Source organism: Mustela nivalis (assembly GCF_964662115.1).
Source record: "Mustela nivalis genome assembly, chromosome: 13".
Lineage (NCBI taxonomy): Eukaryota > Metazoa > Chordata > Mammalia > Carnivora > Mustelidae > Mustela > Mustela nivalis.
In genome coordinates this window covers 15,265,611-15,283,235 of record NC_139032.1, presented here as the reverse complement: position 1 = coordinate 15,283,235, position 17,625 = coordinate 15,265,611, and the positions used below count along the sequence as shown (strand labels likewise).

Below are 17,625 nucleotides of genomic sequence, written 5' to 3'. Positions count from 1 at the left end.
CACTATGACACAATGGATACAAATTACACAAAGACATAGCAAATTTTATATTTATTAAACATAAAAATAAATATTTAAAGGAAATTCATCTCTTTTTTTCCGTTCCACTTAATTCTGGTATCTATGCTTGTCTATTACTTACTACTAGGATATAATAGGGCTTAGCGTCACTTCCCTTCCCATTTTTGTTTTTAGAAATGTGGTAAGTGTTGAAAAATGTATCCACATAAATATGTAGATAGAAGTGAAACTAATTTTGCCATAGCAATTTAGCTCACTTCTTTAAACTCCTTCTGAAACATACCTTAAATCACATAGCGTTCTATCATCAAAAACTATTTTTAATGATTTAAAATAACTGATAATTTGGTTAGATCTTCCTCCAATTTTGTTGAAAGTGAAGAAATGGAAACTACCTGACTTGTAAAAGGATGTTTTGCCCCTTCATTAGAATCATTTCACTTTTTCAGCATCCAAATCAACACTTCAAATCGTCTCTTTGTTTTAGGGCAATGGCAATTTTTCCATCTTGGTAACCACAGATAACACACAACATGATCTGAAATGAATGAGAGTTTGGTCTCTTGTGGAGTGGAGGTGGGGTTGTTGCATAAGGGGAAGTGGGAGAGAGGAGCCAGCTTTCTCAGAGAATACATATGAAAACTGAGGACTTGGAAAGCCAGGCTTTTTAGAAAGCCTTCATGTACTCCTAGGGCAGGGTTTCTCGATCTCAGCGTTATGGACATTTGTGATAGACTAATTCTTTGTTTTGGGAGCTATCCTGTACATTGTAGAATGTTTATTGACATTCCTGTCCTTTAAGGACTGGATGCTAGCAGCATGTCCCCACTTGTGGCAATCTCCAGACATATCTCCTGGGAAGAGAAACCACCATCTGTTTCGAACCACGGCCCCAGAAGTTTAAGTACCCATGAACAAAGACTACCTCGGCAGTGAACATCATATTGGAATCCTGTCCTACTGGGTACCAATGAGTCTCCACTAGGTTCAAGGGCAAACCGGGACTCCTTATCTACCGCAGAGGCATATGAATATTTACAAATTTCCTACAACCTCACCAAGAGAAATCGTTTAATCCTCTAGCTGCTTATATTTTGAGACTTGAGTATGTCTGTGTTAGTGTTCTTTTTTAACGTCTGCAGGAATTGTAAAACCCCACAGTATTATCAGGAAATACATATGGACGAATTTAGTGGAGGTAATAATGAAGGCAAGTCGATGAATGTTTCTATATGAGCATCCTAATCTTTCCTATAATATTTGAAATAATGGATGTCTAAAATTAATATGAGCCTTCAGAGACAAAAAGGGCAATATTCACTCACTCTTTAGAGGGAGGGAGGGGGCAGAGGGGCCGGGGCAGGGAAGAGAGAGAGAGAAAAAGAAAAAGAGAGAGAATCTTAAGTATGTTCCACACACCAGTATGGAGCCCAACCTTAGGATCATGACCTGAGCCAAAATCAAGAGTTGGCTTAACCCACTGAGCCACCCAAGCGTCCCCATGTTGTTGCAATTCTTCAACGAGCGAGGGCTGCGCTCCTTCTCACCAAATGTTTAGTAGGCATTCACATTTCCTGTTATGGGAGACAGTTTATGTTTTTGACTGGGGACAATCTTTGAAAGCATTGAAACCCTGTTCTTAAAGTGTCAAGAAGGGCTCTGTTTATGTTTGGGGGTTTCCTCTGGGCCAGCTCCCCAAGGTATGTTCCCACTTGTCCTTGTCCTGCACGTCTCGTGCGGATGCTGGGTAGATGACTGAGAACTACAGAGCGCTCAACCTGGGCTGGAAATTATTCTACATTTTACCTGCTATTACATTTGTAAAGAGATGACCCTCCATCTGTCAGCTCCTCTCAGATTTACATAGTTCCTTTTTATAATGTTTTCAGAATTTTCTTTACGAGCAGCTACCATACAAAGACTGACAGGATTAATAAGCATGATGAAATGGGTCCCTATTTCTAAAAGATAGAGTAAGCAAAGCAGGTATTCTACATGTGGTAAAACAGAGAATCACCTGAGATAAGCCTACACTTTTCCCCAATATATTATTAAGAGCATTAGGTACAAAGTATAAGATCAAGACAACGCAATGAGAATTGTGGTGCAGTCCATTTTCCTGCTAATAGTATCTGCAGTCAGATTTAGTCTAGTGTGGGAGTCAGGACCATTATATAATAAGATCAATTCGAGTCCTGGAGAATAAACAACAGGATAGGACAGTGTTTCGAGCTATGTGTTATGGCATAGCTTACTGAAGAGGACTGAAAAATCAATGGCGGTGAACTAATAATTGTGTTTTTAAAGAAATATAAACGGACTTCACTTGAAAGCATGAAAATTAACCATATAAATGGTAGCTTGATGTAAGGAATATTATGTTTCAGCCAAAATGCAAAACACATTACATTTCAGTATTGTTAAGGCAGAGCAGAACTCTATAATTATTTAGAATTAATGCCTAACTTATTATTTTTTTTTCTTTTTATGTCTGGGCACAATAAAACAGGCTCCTTCTTAGGTTGTCAAGGTTCTTTCCTTAAGAAGATACGTTATGCTTGTACAAGATGTATTATTGGACAGGATGATAATAGGCCTTTGATACAAATAATGTGCTGATCAGACTTTCAATCCAGGTCAATCACAAAATTAATTAAACTCAGGTGGGTAAATGGTGGTACGTTTGGCTATTCAACCCATTCCTTTGCTTGAAATGCTCATGGCCGAATATAGATAACTCTCCTTTTGACAAACATAAACATCGTAAGAGAAAATCGACAAGCTGAGGGACAAATGTGTAGCTTCACTTTATAAACTGTAATGTAAGTGCATGTTGGTTACTGAATGAAGAGGGATTTAATATTGAATTGTTTTGTCAAGAAATGTATTAACCTTTACAAACACTATTTTCATTCATTCATAAAAAAATGATTTATGATTAAATCTATAATAAAACCATAGAATGTTCATCATTGCATTCAGGAAGCCCAGTTTCATCCATGGAACATAACAAACCACTTTAAAACAGCAGTTTTCATTCACGTCATAGAAGGCTGCCAAATTAAAAGTATTTCTTATAACAGGCTGTTATCCAAGAAATCCATTTCACTTTACATTATGTGCTGAGACTGACAGATGGATCCCCTTAGAATCTGAAAGTAGATTCTGCCCCTTGATGTCTCCCTTTCAGTGTCTCTCAAACAGGTTTGACAACAGCAAAGTATTTGTGAGCAGAGAAATCAAATTCAGGAGGAAACTTAGATTCCTTTTTGTGTCCTCCTGCCAATAACTTCATGACCACAAAGTTGGGTTTGGCAAACTTGAAAATTCTATTGACCTCATGGTCTGGGTTTGGGATATCTTCCAGGATCACTTTTGGCCTAGTAGTTTTTATCACTACTTCTGGTAAAATTGTTTCCTCCTTGGAAGAAGATGCAGAAAAGGTTAGGATCTTAGTGGAGGAAAGGCTGTAAATATACAATTTTATTCAAAATAGGAAATCTTCATAAAATAAGGTATTTGGGCTTATGAAATTTAATTTTAGAAACTTTGAGAAAATTTTACTCTATATATTTTGAATTTGTTATGATTTTTTTACTGGATAGTGTCTATTCAGAATCTGTAGATATGTCCATAATACTTATATTAATTTTTCCTAAGAATCAGTAAATGTCATTATCATTATTTTCCGAATAAAAACAGTGGAGAAGCATTGTTTGCCCAAGGGGATCTTCGGATTGAGTGAAAAACAATTTTGCTTTACTCTTAGCTATTATTTATATGGACAAAACACTCATGAGAGCTTTTGTAAAAAGTTTTATCTTGAGGGCCAACACTGGTCAAATAGTAGTGGGGGCGTATTTGCACCTATTAGTATAATTTGGTAATTGATTAGTCTGTTGTGTAACTATGTCTGCGATGGGTGCAGCTGTGGCAAAAAGAAGAGAAAAAAAAAGTAAAGCCTAAGAAAGAAAACACAGAGTAACAAAAATAGAACTGGACTCAAAGTCAGAAGCGCTCAATTGAAGTCAAGTTCTTGTCTCAAACTCTTTAACAAATAATTATGGCCAAGTCATCTATTTTTCTCATTTAGGAAAAAAGGATGTAATCAACACTGGAGATCTGAAAAATTCAAATGAAACAAAAATTATCTAGGGAACTCTTAAGGAATTTTATTAGAAAGATCACTTTTCTTGTATCTGTCATCTTAGAGGACATCGCCTATTTTATATTGGAAGTACTCAGTAATCAAGATTTGTTGACATTTAAGCAACAATCTACTGTTAGGGGTCAGCTACAACTTTGTCATGTGTTTTCTTTTACTTTTGTTGGTCATTGTACTATGATAAAAGAAAGTCTTTGTTTGACCTGAAACAACACTCATGGAAACCATGGTAGATAACCTTTCGAGAGTCATTAATGAAATTGCAGTTGAAAGAAATTCAGAATCAATTTAGTTCATTACAAAAGAACACTTTCTATAACAAATAAAATAAATTCTAACTAACTCTGACATGGGTGGCCGCCAGACTGACCTTCAGTAATATTAGTAAACAAAACAAGATAAAACAAAAGCACAACTGGAAAGGTGTTAATGCTATCTTATTAGCATGCTTATTAGCATGCTTATTTTTGAGCTGTCTTTGGAAAGACTCCTTTCCTTTGTTCCTTTGGTACTTAGCTTTTTTTTTTTTTTTTTCCTAATCTCAAGAATGAAAATATATGTGCAACGGTGGAAGTGCTTAGAATTAACCCTTTTAAAGGTAGTCAGCATTTAAAAGAAAAAAAAATACTAGACTGTTTGTTCTAAACTTAATTTTAGAGCAAACTGACAAATAGGTTAGGATCCTAAAAATTTCAAAATGAATTTATCTAAACTATTTTGTAAAAAAACAGATTACTGCCAAGAAGCACTGCACCTTAATGATACGATGTGTTTTTCCTGAACAAATGTTCCTCTATTTAAGCAGACTGTGTGGCATTTGCTCATATTCAATAACTGCAGAAATTTGGAACAAGGTTTCTTCTTCTTCTTCTTCTTCTTCTTCTTTTTTTTTTTTTTAAGAGAAGTGTTTAATTCCTTTGCTATGTGCCAGGCACAACTTATGTACAAGTTAATAGGAAATACTCTGTGTAATAATTTTATTATTTGACCTGATAATAAAAATAATAGCCAATTATTCATTAGCAACTCAACATGTCTAAGTTGTCTCAAGTTATGTGTTATTGTTTGATTCTGGGATCTGGAAGCCTGCAGCTGCTGGATGGTAACATATGACTTGCATGTTCACTGTAGCTCAAGCGATACACTGAAATTTTTACTTGGGAAATTTAGAATAGGGGTCTAATTCATTGCTAATGCAGTATTCTGAAATGCATATGAAGTACTTTTATGATCCATGCCTTGGGCAGCTGAATTAAACGTATTTCGAATGCAGCTCAATAAATAACTAGTTACAATTATTTTCATTACACTGTTTAGGCAAATAAAAATAGTACTACTGTCTGAATTTCCTAGTCTCAGAATTAATTACAGGCAACAACACATTCTGATCCTATTTAACAAGACGGTCTTTAAATAGTCTTTTTAATGGAAAGATCAAAATAGTGGTTTAATGTTTACTAAGTACTAGGCATATTTCCGTAACAGCCAGATTGAAAATCTAGACTCATATTACATATGTCACTTCAAGTAAAACCACTGCACTCCACAAAGATTCAGTCTACATTCACCACCCAGAAAAGCACACTGGCCCTCGCATATCATGAAGTAGAGCTTCGTGTCCATTGTCCTACCGCATAGCAGCACCTCACAGAGGTGAGGGAGGTGGTGTCCAGAAAAACAGGTGCCTTATTAAATAACTCTTCAATCAAAGCTTCTACACTTAGAGGGGTCTTTGTGTGCCCTCTCTTCCAACCTTTTCAGAAAAGCTCCAAAAAATGGGGTCATTAAGCCCTTTCTTGAATTCTTCCAGGCCCAAGAAATACACAGATCCAGCAGCATAGCCATTATATTATCATTGGAAGAGCACTATTCTCTGTCTAATAAATTCCAATTAATAATCAGCATTTTAAGAAATACATCTACTACTCAGGACTGAAAACTATGCTAATGTGGAGGGTTAGGACCAAGAGTAGCAATTTGGCTGCCTGGAGGTCTCAAATGGTAAAATTCACTTTGTGAATTTCCCCCAACCCAGGATCTAGTTTTCAACTTTGTAGGCTCAGAAACTTGATCTCACCAGAGTTTCAGAGTGGATTAGATCTTTGTATGAGAATTCAAGTGAAGTAAGCCCACAAGAGCTAATGTATAAGGCCAGAATGCCAAATTATCAATTCAAAATGAAGAGGGTGATGGCAGACTGCTGGGGATACATGACTCAGTCTGATCAGTGATTTACCTGGGCAGATAGTGCTGGGCAGGGCACAGCCAATCGTTGATTCATACACACATTTTTCTTAGAACTTAGGAGGCCAGGAATTTTCCCTCTTTAAATATGCTTAAGAGAAAGAAAAGCTCAAAAGTCAGCAAGACCATTATGTGTTGATTTTATTGTTTAATTTTCAGAGTTCAATCTTATATCCAAGTTCTTGGAATGGAATAATTTGAGGAATATCCCTATGGCCCTTGGATACTGCTGAAATACCCTATTACTTCAGTAGATTTTATTCTCTCTAATATCCAGTAATCTAAGGTACTTTTTAGAGCAGATATCACTACTTTCCAGAATAACCTTAAATGTTAAAAAAAAAAAAATGACAGTTTGTATCGGCCATTTTCTTATTTGACAAAAATAATTTCTCTTATAAAAACAAATGTATCAGGACACTGGTGTTTTCCTCTTTTTTTTTTTTTTTTCTTTTCCCTGGTGCTCTGTTGTTGTTGTTGTTTTAACAAGCTATATTCTTACAAAAATTTGTCTCCTTTAGTGTAAGGAGACTCTTCTTGTAATTTAAAATTACCTTAGACCAATCTACCTCCCTTTCTTCCTTCCTCCCTTTCTTTTTTAAAGATTTCAATTTTTTATTTGAAAGACAGTATGAGAGAAGGCAGAGAGCTCAAGCAGGGGTGGGGGGCAGGGGCAGAGGGAGAGGGAGAAGCAGACTCCCCACTGAGCAGGAGTGCAATGCAGGGCTAGATCCCAGGACCCAATTTCAGGACCTGAGCCAAAGGCAAATGCTTAACCAACTGAGCCACCCAGGTGCCCCTAGAGGTTTCTTTTTGTAATTTAAAATTTTCTTCCTGTAATTTAGAATTACCTTAGAGGTTTTGTCAAATTGTCACCTGAAAATCATTTTACTAGTAAAAGTTTTATATGAAAACAATACTACTACTTGTTCTACATCAGGATATGTTCTTTTCAAGAATTCTACTTTGATCAACTAAATTTCACTTAGTACCAACTTAAGACATTGGGGAATGCAACAAACAATGATTCAATAAACTTCACTTACAATGAACAAATTAACTAAATTTGGACTTCTGCTTATCTTTAGGGACATATCACAAATATCTCTTCCCCGGGGAGAGTTGTTCTGAATATGTCTCCACTGCATTCTGTTCTGCTCTTGCTTTGACCATAGCTTTGATTCATCACTTGTTTTACAACTTGGGCATCCCCCTCCCCCAACTGAGGTATTCTTAAGGCTCAGTTCTATGCACTCCTTTGAGTAGATCCTCAATAAACCCTGAATAAATAAATGTCAATCACATACACTTCTATTCGTGTATATATGTCTGTAAAAGATGAAATCTTAGAGCCTACCCTTTTTATAATTAAAAATGAAAACTGAAACTGAATATCTTATTCTCATACTTGAGAGTATTTCTTACTTTGCACTCCAAGAAATGAGTTGATCCATGAGTTTGACAGTTTTTAGAATAGGGGAGAATCAAACTTAGTCTGTTCCAAATAAAGAAAGACATTTGTACTTGAAAGTGATATTTAAAAAATAGAAGATTAAAATAAAATATTTTATCAGGTTTTTTTTTTTTTTTTTTTGGTTGTTGTTGTTTTGTTTTGTTTTGTGGCCAGTACTACTTATTTACTCCATGCCAAGTGAAGACTATAAATGCCAAGGCCTTTTGTGTCCAAATTCAGAGAATACTTATCATATTTATGATTAAATACTAAAATATTGCATATCTGCTGTTGTCACATGATCCCAACATAATTCTAATGAAATTCAGGTAATGAATGTAACAGTCTTTAATGAACGGTGCTTTACTGAATAGTCATAAGAAAATTGTTAAAAATAGAATTTAAATTGACTTGTAATATTCATTGGAAAAAAGCTTTACTATGAGATAAATTCTATGTAGTGGTTTTCTTTATAAGCAACCCAAATCTTTCATATACCCTATGGTTCCAGGATATCGGGCTCATGTGAGCACAAAGTGGTAACTAGTAACAAAAAACACAATTCAGTAAACAATCAGATTAATTTTCCCTTTCTTTGCTGATGTCTGTAATTCCTCTGAATTAGAGAAATATAACTCAGGACCACATGATGTAACTAATCACACACAAAAATGACATCAACAAATACTCTTTTAGCAAAGTAACTTACAAAGCATACCCAGCCAGTTAATAAGATATTCATGATGTAGCGGTGAACATGCTTAAGTCGAAACAAATTATCTTTGCTCTTTTATAAGGGTATGTTTCTGGACAAGTTTTTAGCCTCATGCTTTGAAGAAAGGTAACATGTTTGTTTCGGCCTTTGTAAGAGCCTGCCTAAGCCAAGAACATCCTAATTTAATTTAAAACAAAATTTATCACATAATTGTAATAATTATTATAAAGTTAAGAGTTTTCCAATATTTAAGAAATAAGCACTAATCAAGAAAAATGCATGTTATGTTAAGTATAAAACAGTATAGTATACCTTCCAAGTGTTATTTTTAAATGCTTTCAATGCTTACTCTGCAAAGTATTAAGCAATGTAGGTAAAATATATATACTGAATACCATTTTTGACTCCTCAGATAAGCATGACTAAAACTGCACTTGTTAAGGGGAAAATAAATCTAGGACTTGAAATATTGATGGGCACAGAAATATATTTTAAAGGTGACCAGAGCAAGCCAAAAGTTCTAAGTGGCTTGCAATACATAATAATTTTGGGACACTATGATCACAATATTTCTTTTCATAAGAATCCACCCCCTCAATGCCATTAGTTAACCACATGGTTATTATATTTAGCTTGATTCACTATAAATGCCGTTATAACACCTGTGGTTTCCCTCATTAAGAAATGAATGGATGGGGTCAGGGGTTGAAAGGGCAGCATATGCGCTATGAAAGAACTAGTTAACATAGCCTATTATATTGGTGCACTGGTAAATCTCATTTCTATTCATCAGATGATTAGTTCAATCAATATTTATTCCTCTATGCTCCCTTTGTCTTGTGCTACAAAAGAGGCATCCTTCAATTCATGGCATAAGCCTTGTTAGCTATGAATCTGTAGCTTAATTTGAGAGGGAATATTTTATTTATTTGGCAGTCCTGAATTCTTTGATTCCTTTTCTCTCCAATTATCATTAGGTAGTATAATGGAGTTTTGTGTAGATTATTTATAAATAGATGCTATTAACAGTTTCTTTTTATGCAACTCAAGTACCACATGTATTCATTTCTTCCTTTTGAATGCTCTGGAAAGTTGCGTCTGTTTCTCTAAATATGTTTGAATTTGGAAGTCTGGATTGTGAAAGCAAAGATAAGAATGATTTTCTCTCTCAAATATTCATTCTTCTTGTCTGAGTGGGTGGTTATAGGCACATACATATACATATTGTGTATCAGTGTGTATCAACAGACGCCTCCAAAGACTGCTATTATCTGCTAGGGATTCTGTTAAGTCAGAGATTCTATTCAAAGTAAGATAAATATTTGCAAGAAGCTGTAATTGAAAGATGATTACAAAATTACAGGAATAATACTTTATGTGTAGAGCGCTCATTTTATCAAAGGTCATTATTCATTACATTACAAAAGACTTATTTCATTTGTGTACTTAATTTCTATCCCTTAGATAAGAATGGATGGAATAGTAAAACTATATTGAGAATAAATATTAATTATTTAGCACAGTGTTCACTCCCTACATTTACTTTTCTGTATACTTAACATCACAATAAAATGTTTCATTAATGTCAGTTACATTAAATTAATAGCGATCTAACTTAAAACTTTCAATGCCTTTGTAGAATAAATACAAAAATGATTTAGTCTTAAGAAATTCTTTTCTCAATAATAGAATGACAGGAATAAATATGTACATACTAAGTCACCTCAATCACTAATAACTTTTGCATTATTAACATACATGCTCATCACCTTTGCTTTGTTAACAATCTGGCCAGAATTTGATAGTTTTAACTTTGGAACTAATTCTCCTATTTCCTCGTATAATTATCTGTCAGGCTTAGATTACAACAACAATGATGCTATTCTTCACAATTTAGAACCTTACTTTATTTACAAATTTGCAGAACACCAGCACACCTACATACGTTGAATTTTTTTAACTTGATAATTTATTAGAATAATTTCAAACTCTGTATTAACTGAATGCTATAATATGTCCTTCAAATTAGAGGTATATTATTCATTGTTGTGAAAAAATCTAGTTAATGTGTTGTGATTCACACTTCTATTTTTTCAGACTATTGTAGTAAAAAATATAAAACCTACAATGTCCACAAGACATTTCTAAAAGGTGGACACAAGTTTGTAAAATGTGATATAATAGCTGAAAAGAAAGTTTTACTTGTCTTTTTTACCTAGAAAACCCTGAATCACGTTAAAATCCTGGTGTCAACTCTATATATGCTACTTTTAGGGGAAAAGTAGGTATTATGACACAATTCCAATGTCATTTTCATGACGACCAACCCTAAAACTCAATATTTTCTTGGTGCTATAAAGTCCCTGTTGTGGTAAAACTAGGTTTCATGATTTTGTAACATTTAAATTTGAAATACAGTGTATTTGCACTACATACACACCATAATAATCACTTTTAAGGCTGCTAATAGTTTAGTATTTAACAAATAGTTACCAAAATGAGAAAATGTTAGCATTCATATTTGATGATTATAAAGTAAACATGTTATTTACATTAAAGCAAAGCTTCATATAAAGATCTTCAAGGATTTTCTAAAGCAAAATCCAGGACTTCTAAGTTTTAAATGAATCCTAACAAAGGAGTTTTAATCTTGTATCCCTCATGTTTATGAGGCCTGCTGTTCAGTATTTCTCCCTTTATATTTCCATCCTGGTTTCCCACCTCCTGATTATCTAAGCATCTAGAAAAGTAAAAAGCCTTGGTGCCACTAATACATCTCCCAAAAGCTGAGGATGTCAAACACTCCTGTGTCATAATACTTGTTGTAGATTCACTCAGGATGATGGGGATGGGGGGAGGAAAGAGTCCCAGGTTGTAACCACCTAAGAAAATATTTTATTTTTCTGGCTTACTATTTTTTTCCAACAATACTTGAAACAGAGCTTTAGTATTTTTCTTTAAAATGTTTAAACCTTCACTTTTCTTGGAATCCAGTAAGACAGCTTACTGGATTACTTAATGAACAATTATTAAGGGACAATTGACAGAGATGTCCTTCCAGCAATTTTTTTTTTTTAATTGTGGAAGGTGGAATCTTGGTTAGAAATATTTAATTGGGATTTGTGGAGGAAATTAAAATGGGAATTCTGTTTAGAAATATTTAATTGGGATTCGTGGGGGAAATTAAGATAGAGAATTCGTTTAGGAAATCTAAAGGCCTAGCCAGGAAGACTTTTAGAGCTCCAGACTTCCAAAGGGCCACCATACCCCTGAGAGCAAGCTGCTGCTTTTCTAAAGTTAGCAGTTAATAAAAATTAACTACCTGAAAATAATAGATGAAAACTGGGCTTCAGAAAAGCCAAGCCCCATCCTTGTTTACAGCAAGCATAAAAACCAGATTTCTAATCCGTAGGAGCCACAATCACCTATTGATTGCGACGACATCTGTGCCCCTGTTTTGGGAAGCAGGGTTTTCTGTGGAGGCAGGGCTGAAAAATCCTACCATTTCCCTGCGCTTGTGCAATAAACGCGGACAGGCCTCTCAGGAAGGAGTCTTGAAACCTGCACCTGGGCTCACTCATTTCTCACCTATGGATGGACCCAATTAAAAGTCCTCCCTTCCGTCTTCAGAAGTTATTCTTTTCAAAAACGCAATCTGTGAAGTAGCATCACTAGAACTCATGTGGTACCCTCTAGCAGACAAAGGGTGAAATGCTTTGTGCGCCACCAAAGACAACCTCCTTCGCCCCAGGCCAGCCCAGAGTAAGCCGCGAAGCTCTAGCTCCGGACGAATCAGTTCAGCACTGGGCACACAATGACCTCAAAGATCAGAGCTCTTAACCCCTTTCTTACCCCAGAGCTTCCCTGAGGACAAAATTTCTTAACTATTGTAGACCTGCCGGGGGCGGCGGGGTGGGGGGGGGGGAGGGAGGTTGCGCTGACCGACGTGGAAGGTGGGTCATCTGGATTGGTCCTGAGGGCGACCACTTAATCCGGGACCAAGTTTATGTCGCACAAAGCGTCCTGATTCAGGATAGTTGCCAACTGCAAACCGTGAAGCAGAGGCCAAGGCACTGACGGGGACCACCTGGGGATGGTGTGTGTGTGTGTGTGTGTGTGTGTTGGGGGGGTGTATTGGAGAAATGGAGTGGATAGGCTGTAAAGCTGAGTTCAAAAACCATCCCCTCCCCCTGATGTAGGCTGATTAGTAGCCCAGGCACAAGAGAAAGCTGATTTGTTTCCGCTCTCACTTCTCAAGTTCACACTCAAGTTCAACCCCTGACTCTCACAAGAGGTCTGAGGAGCCCGGACCCTTTCTCAGCCTATCCTTAACCCTGATGTTGCGGGTGGGCAGAGCCTGTAGGAAATGCCTAGGGAAGCAGGCAGAAGAGAAACAGTAAGGGGTCAGGAAAGGAGAGCCCGGGAGGTAGAGAAAGGGACTCTGCCACTTTGTAAGCTTGCTTTTTCTCCAGTGACAGCCCCCCACCCCCCACCCCCCACCCCGGGGCCGCCAGAGAGGCGCCTTAAGTTAAGACCTGTAAACTCCACTGGGCAGCCTGGCTAGGGTGATGCCTTCTGGAAAGCGGGGTTTCGACTGGTTTCTAAGGGTGAGCACTAGCGAGCGCCTGGCTTTCAATCCTTCCGGCTGCCAGAGACCCCCGAAGCGAGCACGGTGGCGAACCCGGACTGCCTTTGCATACTGCTCCTTCAGGAGCAGCGCGATCAAGCTACAACCCGCTCCTGCCCCCACATTGCTCCGTTTTCTTCAGTTTAAGGGGAGAGTGAGCGGCTTTTACCCCGCAGGTCCTAGTGCCGGGTCGGATCGAAGGTGACGCGTGGTTTCGGACCTTCAGAACACAACCCAGCCAACGGAGAAATGTTGGAAGGGGAGAAGTAAGGGAAGGGCGAACTGGTAGCCCCAGATCAGAGCAGAAGAAAGGGAAAGGAGAGCGGATGGTGGTGAGATGGGGCAGAAAAAGAAAAACAAAGACCGGGGCATCTTTCACTTAAGGGTTCTGTACTTGTCAATTGCCCAAGTACAGATTTGAGAGTATTTGGACGGTGGAGCATGTGACCAAACCCCCAACTGGTACATTCAACTGGAACCAGTTCGCACAAACCGGAGCTCCCACTCCCAGGGCGCGGGTCAATCATCCCATTAGGACGTCCCTGTCCCTGATCTTCCGCTATCTCCCTCCCATCCACTTCCCTGGACAACCTCTATGTTCCTCCTCCTCCTTCCCTTTCCTGCCACGTCCCAGAGCCCCAGCTAACCCAATCCCTGCCCTAGCGTCCAGGCTCCAGGGTTCACTGTGTACGGAGCAGGGAGAACATGTCGCCACCCCCTCGGGGCCCTTCTGAAGAGGTAAGTGTTGGGGGATTGAGTGAGAGGTGTACACTGCCCGGTGGAAGGCGATGAATGTTTGCAGCCCCACCTTCCCAAGTTCTACCTGCCTAGTCCACCTGTCGCCGGGTCAGGGATGTAGGGAGGCCCGCGGGTTAGCTGTCTTCGACTTTCTGTTGCCAGCACCAGAAGGGCGTGCGAAGGGTAGTGGAGAGCCCCACAAAGAGCCATAGAGTGGCCAGGAAGAAAAACGGTGTGAGGCAGGTGCCCAGAGACTTGCACATATCCCCATGGCACGCTGGCACCCGGCCGGCTCTCCAAGAAAGAGTGAAGTTGTGGCCAAGCCGAAAGTGGGGGAGAGCGGGTCCGAGCACAGCGCGCAGGAAACCTGAAGGTCCCAGCACTGTAGGGGAAGAGACGGACAAAGTGACTCCCTAAAGTCGGGCAGGCCATCCACTAGAGCAGCCCATGGGGTACCCAAGGGAGGTATCTTTCCCTTGTCCCCGGCGCGCCGCCCCACAGCTGCCAGCTTGCCCCAGGGACTTGCCACTGCTGTCGCCGCTGGGGGTCTTGGCTCAAGGGCTCACCCAGCACGCCTCCCGCAGCGGCGCTTTGACAAAAGAGCCTTCTCCGCCGTGGGTAGCGCGGGCTCTCTTATCCTCTGGAACTTTCTCCGCGCAACTTTTTCGGGGCGGCGCTCGTCCCCGGACCGCGCGGGCTCTAGCACGCGGACCTGGCCAGGGCGTAGCGCCGGCGCAAGGGACCCACGCAGGGGACGATCCCAGAATCCGCGTCCAGTCCCGCGACACCGCCCCTCTGCCTACCACTCCCACGAAGGGACATAATAGCCGGCCGGGACGCTGGCGGGCCTACTAACCCGGAGTCTGTGTGCCCGCGCGCTCGCGCCCCGCCGCCTGCCCGTGCGCCCAGCGCACCTAACCCCGGTCGGCCACCACGACGCGCCGGGCGCTTCCAGCCGCTTCGGTCGCGAGGCAGCCCCCTTCGACTCTCCCTCCATCCGGCGTCCGCTTCCGCACCCGAGAGTGACAAGCCAAAATGGTTCAGTGCTACTCGTGGACTGGGAGGAAGCAACTAGCGTCGCTCCTCTCTCCAAAAAGCGCCCTCCTGCGTCCCTCCAGAACTCCCGAGAGGCATCGACACCTTCCCACAACTTTCTACGCCCAGGCCATTTGTAGCCCACCTGCGAACGCGAACTCCAGACCTGCGCCCCGAGAACCTTCTTCCCGTTCTGCAGGGTGCGCTCTCCTCCCCCATCTCCCCATCTGGCTGGAGTTGGCCGGACCCGGGGAGCCTCGGAGTCCGCGGGCTCGCTTACCTCGCATGGTGTGGCCGCTCTCCCGCTCCGCGTAGTCATGAAGCTGCTCCCAGCCCGAACCCCGGAGAGCCAAAAATCCTGCTCAGCACGAGTGAAGAAGGTGGTCGGCAAAGAGCTGCTCCGCCGAGAAAACCATCCCTTTAGGCGGACGCCTTGGCCGGAGGGTGACGTTTGCCGCCGCCGCCGCCGCTGTGTTAACAGTTTTGATGATGGTGGTGATGACTGTTTTGATGGTTGTTTGGTTGTTTGTTTTCAGGAAGGGCGAAAAAAGAAATGTGCTGTCTGGCTGGTGCCTGGGTTTTGTTTTGCTTTTTTTTTTTTTTTTTTTCCCCTCCTTTCTCTCTAATGTGCTTGCTTTTTAAAAATGCCACCGCCTCCGGCTCAGAAGATTTCTTTTGTGATCACTTGGACTGAGGAGGAGGAGGAAGGGCAGCAGCAGTAGGAGGAGGAGTTGGTGGTGGTTTTGTTAGTTACAAAGAAGGAGAAGGAGCAAGGGGGGAAAAAAAAGGAAACAGAAAAGGAAGAAAGGCGGTGTGGATGGCAGAGCATGTGCGTTTTCACATGACATCTGTGCCTGTTAGCGGATCCAGTGAATTTTCACTGTTCAGTTACAGGGAGGAAGGGAGCGAGAGAGAAAGAGAGGAGAGAGATGGAGAGAGAGAGCCGAGAAGGGGCTTATACGCGAGGGCGGGTTTGGCCGGGACTTCCAGGCCCCGCCTCCTGTCAGCGTCGCCGCCTATCAGCGCCCGGCAGCGCTCGGAGGGGCCGCGGCCAGGGGGAGGGGCCGCGCTTCCCGGGGAGAGGCGGGGGTTAGGGACCCGGCAGCCCGACGACGGCCGGAGCTGACGCTGGTCACTAGACACTGTCCGAACTGGGCAAGGGAGAGGGAGCGCCCCAGAGAGGGGGGCAGACCGGCAGGTGACATTCACTTGCGACTCCAGGAGGAGGGAGAAGGCACTGACCAGTCCTTTTAGAGGCGAGAGACGTGGGGCTCCCCGGGTCCCACGTTCCGTCCCTCTCTCGCAGCGACTGCCTGCCCCGATAGTTTTGAATTTCTGGCCGCGCTCTGCAGAGTCCTCTTTCGGTAAACTCCAGATCTCTGGCGGGGGTTTCCGTGAACAGGACGCTTCAGTTTTAGAGGCAGAATAATGCAAAGCAACTTCCCTCACTTTGAGCATAACCAAAATGCAGTCCCATGCAAGTGCCCTCCGCTTCCTTTTAAACCATCTTTCAGATGCTTCCCGCCCTGAATCCTAAAAACAGAAAACACGACACACTAAGATTTCTTCACTTTTTAAACATTATTTTAAAATTTTTTTACTACTTCCTTTTTTTTTGTCAAAGAAATTTCTGTTAGCATTCGGAAATCTCTTGGCATTGGGCTACCCTATTCAAGGATAACAGTCCCAGCTGACTGTGGCTACCTTACTGATGCCAGGGAAATGGCTGAGGCCAGAGGTATGCTCCTGCGGTGCTGTTTATTTGATAAAGGTGCAGGGCTCTAGGAGGGAGAAATTTTAAGCCCACTTGCTATGAGAAGATATTTACCTATTTATTGGAGACAGGCAATTAAACGTAAGTATTTTGTATTCCTTAGGTGAAAACTGTCGCCTATGACCATTTATTTATTTATTATGACCATTTATTTATTTATTTTGATAAACATTCAATGTATATATCAAAACTGTACCTTTGCAAGTTTCCCCCTCTCGGTGGGGACCCCCATCACAGTAGGTTAATCAGCCCCCTAAAAGATAGGGAAAAATTTTGCTGCTTCTAGTCAGTCTTAAGGCATTGAGGTTCCTACTCATTAGTGTACTTGTTGGTGGAGCAGGCCTCATCATCGTTCACCTGTGCAACTAATTTTATTTTTACTGGAATTTATTCATTTTATGTCATGTAACACAAAGTGCAATGCAGAATTGGCGATCATTTAGTTAATTACTGCACCCTACACTGCCAAGTAGTTTGTTCCCCCCTGTTTAAATAAAAAATGGATTAGATTACTTGCTGAATCTTCTCTAGTGCTAAATTGACTTAGCCCTGCTATATGCCCTTCCATTTGCAAGCCAATGTGTAATTTAGGAAAATTTTAGTATTAAGAGTAAAAGTTGATTGAGTCTTTAATTAAATGAAATGAACAAAAGGAAGTTACTGTTCAGAATAGTTATTCCCTTATAAATACCTTTCCCCTAGATTTGTAATTGACACAGTAGTTAATCTTTTAAGATAATATTTAAGGCTCCCTGGTTTTATCATTTTTAATCAAGTAAAATATATTCATCATAACTACATTAAAGCTACACTAAGTTATGCCTAATTTAGTTGCTTCATTAAAAATTACTGA

At 40.6% G+C, this 17,625-nt stretch overlaps 1 protein-coding gene and 1 long non-coding RNA gene across 3 annotated transcripts in view; one reads left to right on the top strand and one right to left on the bottom strand.

The window, feature by feature from the left end:
- RORB (RAR related orphan receptor B) overlaps positions 1–17,625 on the bottom strand; it is a 245,839-nt gene that overhangs the window by 174,242 nt on the left and 53,972 nt on the right. Inside the window, exon 2 of the mRNA XM_082696606.1 lies at positions 15,279–16,531. Coding sequence (XP_082552732.1) covers positions 15,279–15,285 — 7 coding nt within the window. The 5' untranslated portion in view covers positions 15,286–16,531. The remainder of the gene's footprint in view (positions 1–15,278; positions 16,532–17,625) is intronic.
- Positions 13,764–17,625, top strand: part of LOC309846945 — a 57,975-nt gene continuing 54,113 nt past the window's right edge. For both annotated transcript variants that reach the window (XR_014302209.1, XR_014302210.1), the window contains exon 1: positions 13,764–13,963. This is a non-coding gene — a long non-coding RNA (uncharacterized lncRNA). The remainder of the gene's footprint in view (positions 13,964–17,625) is intronic.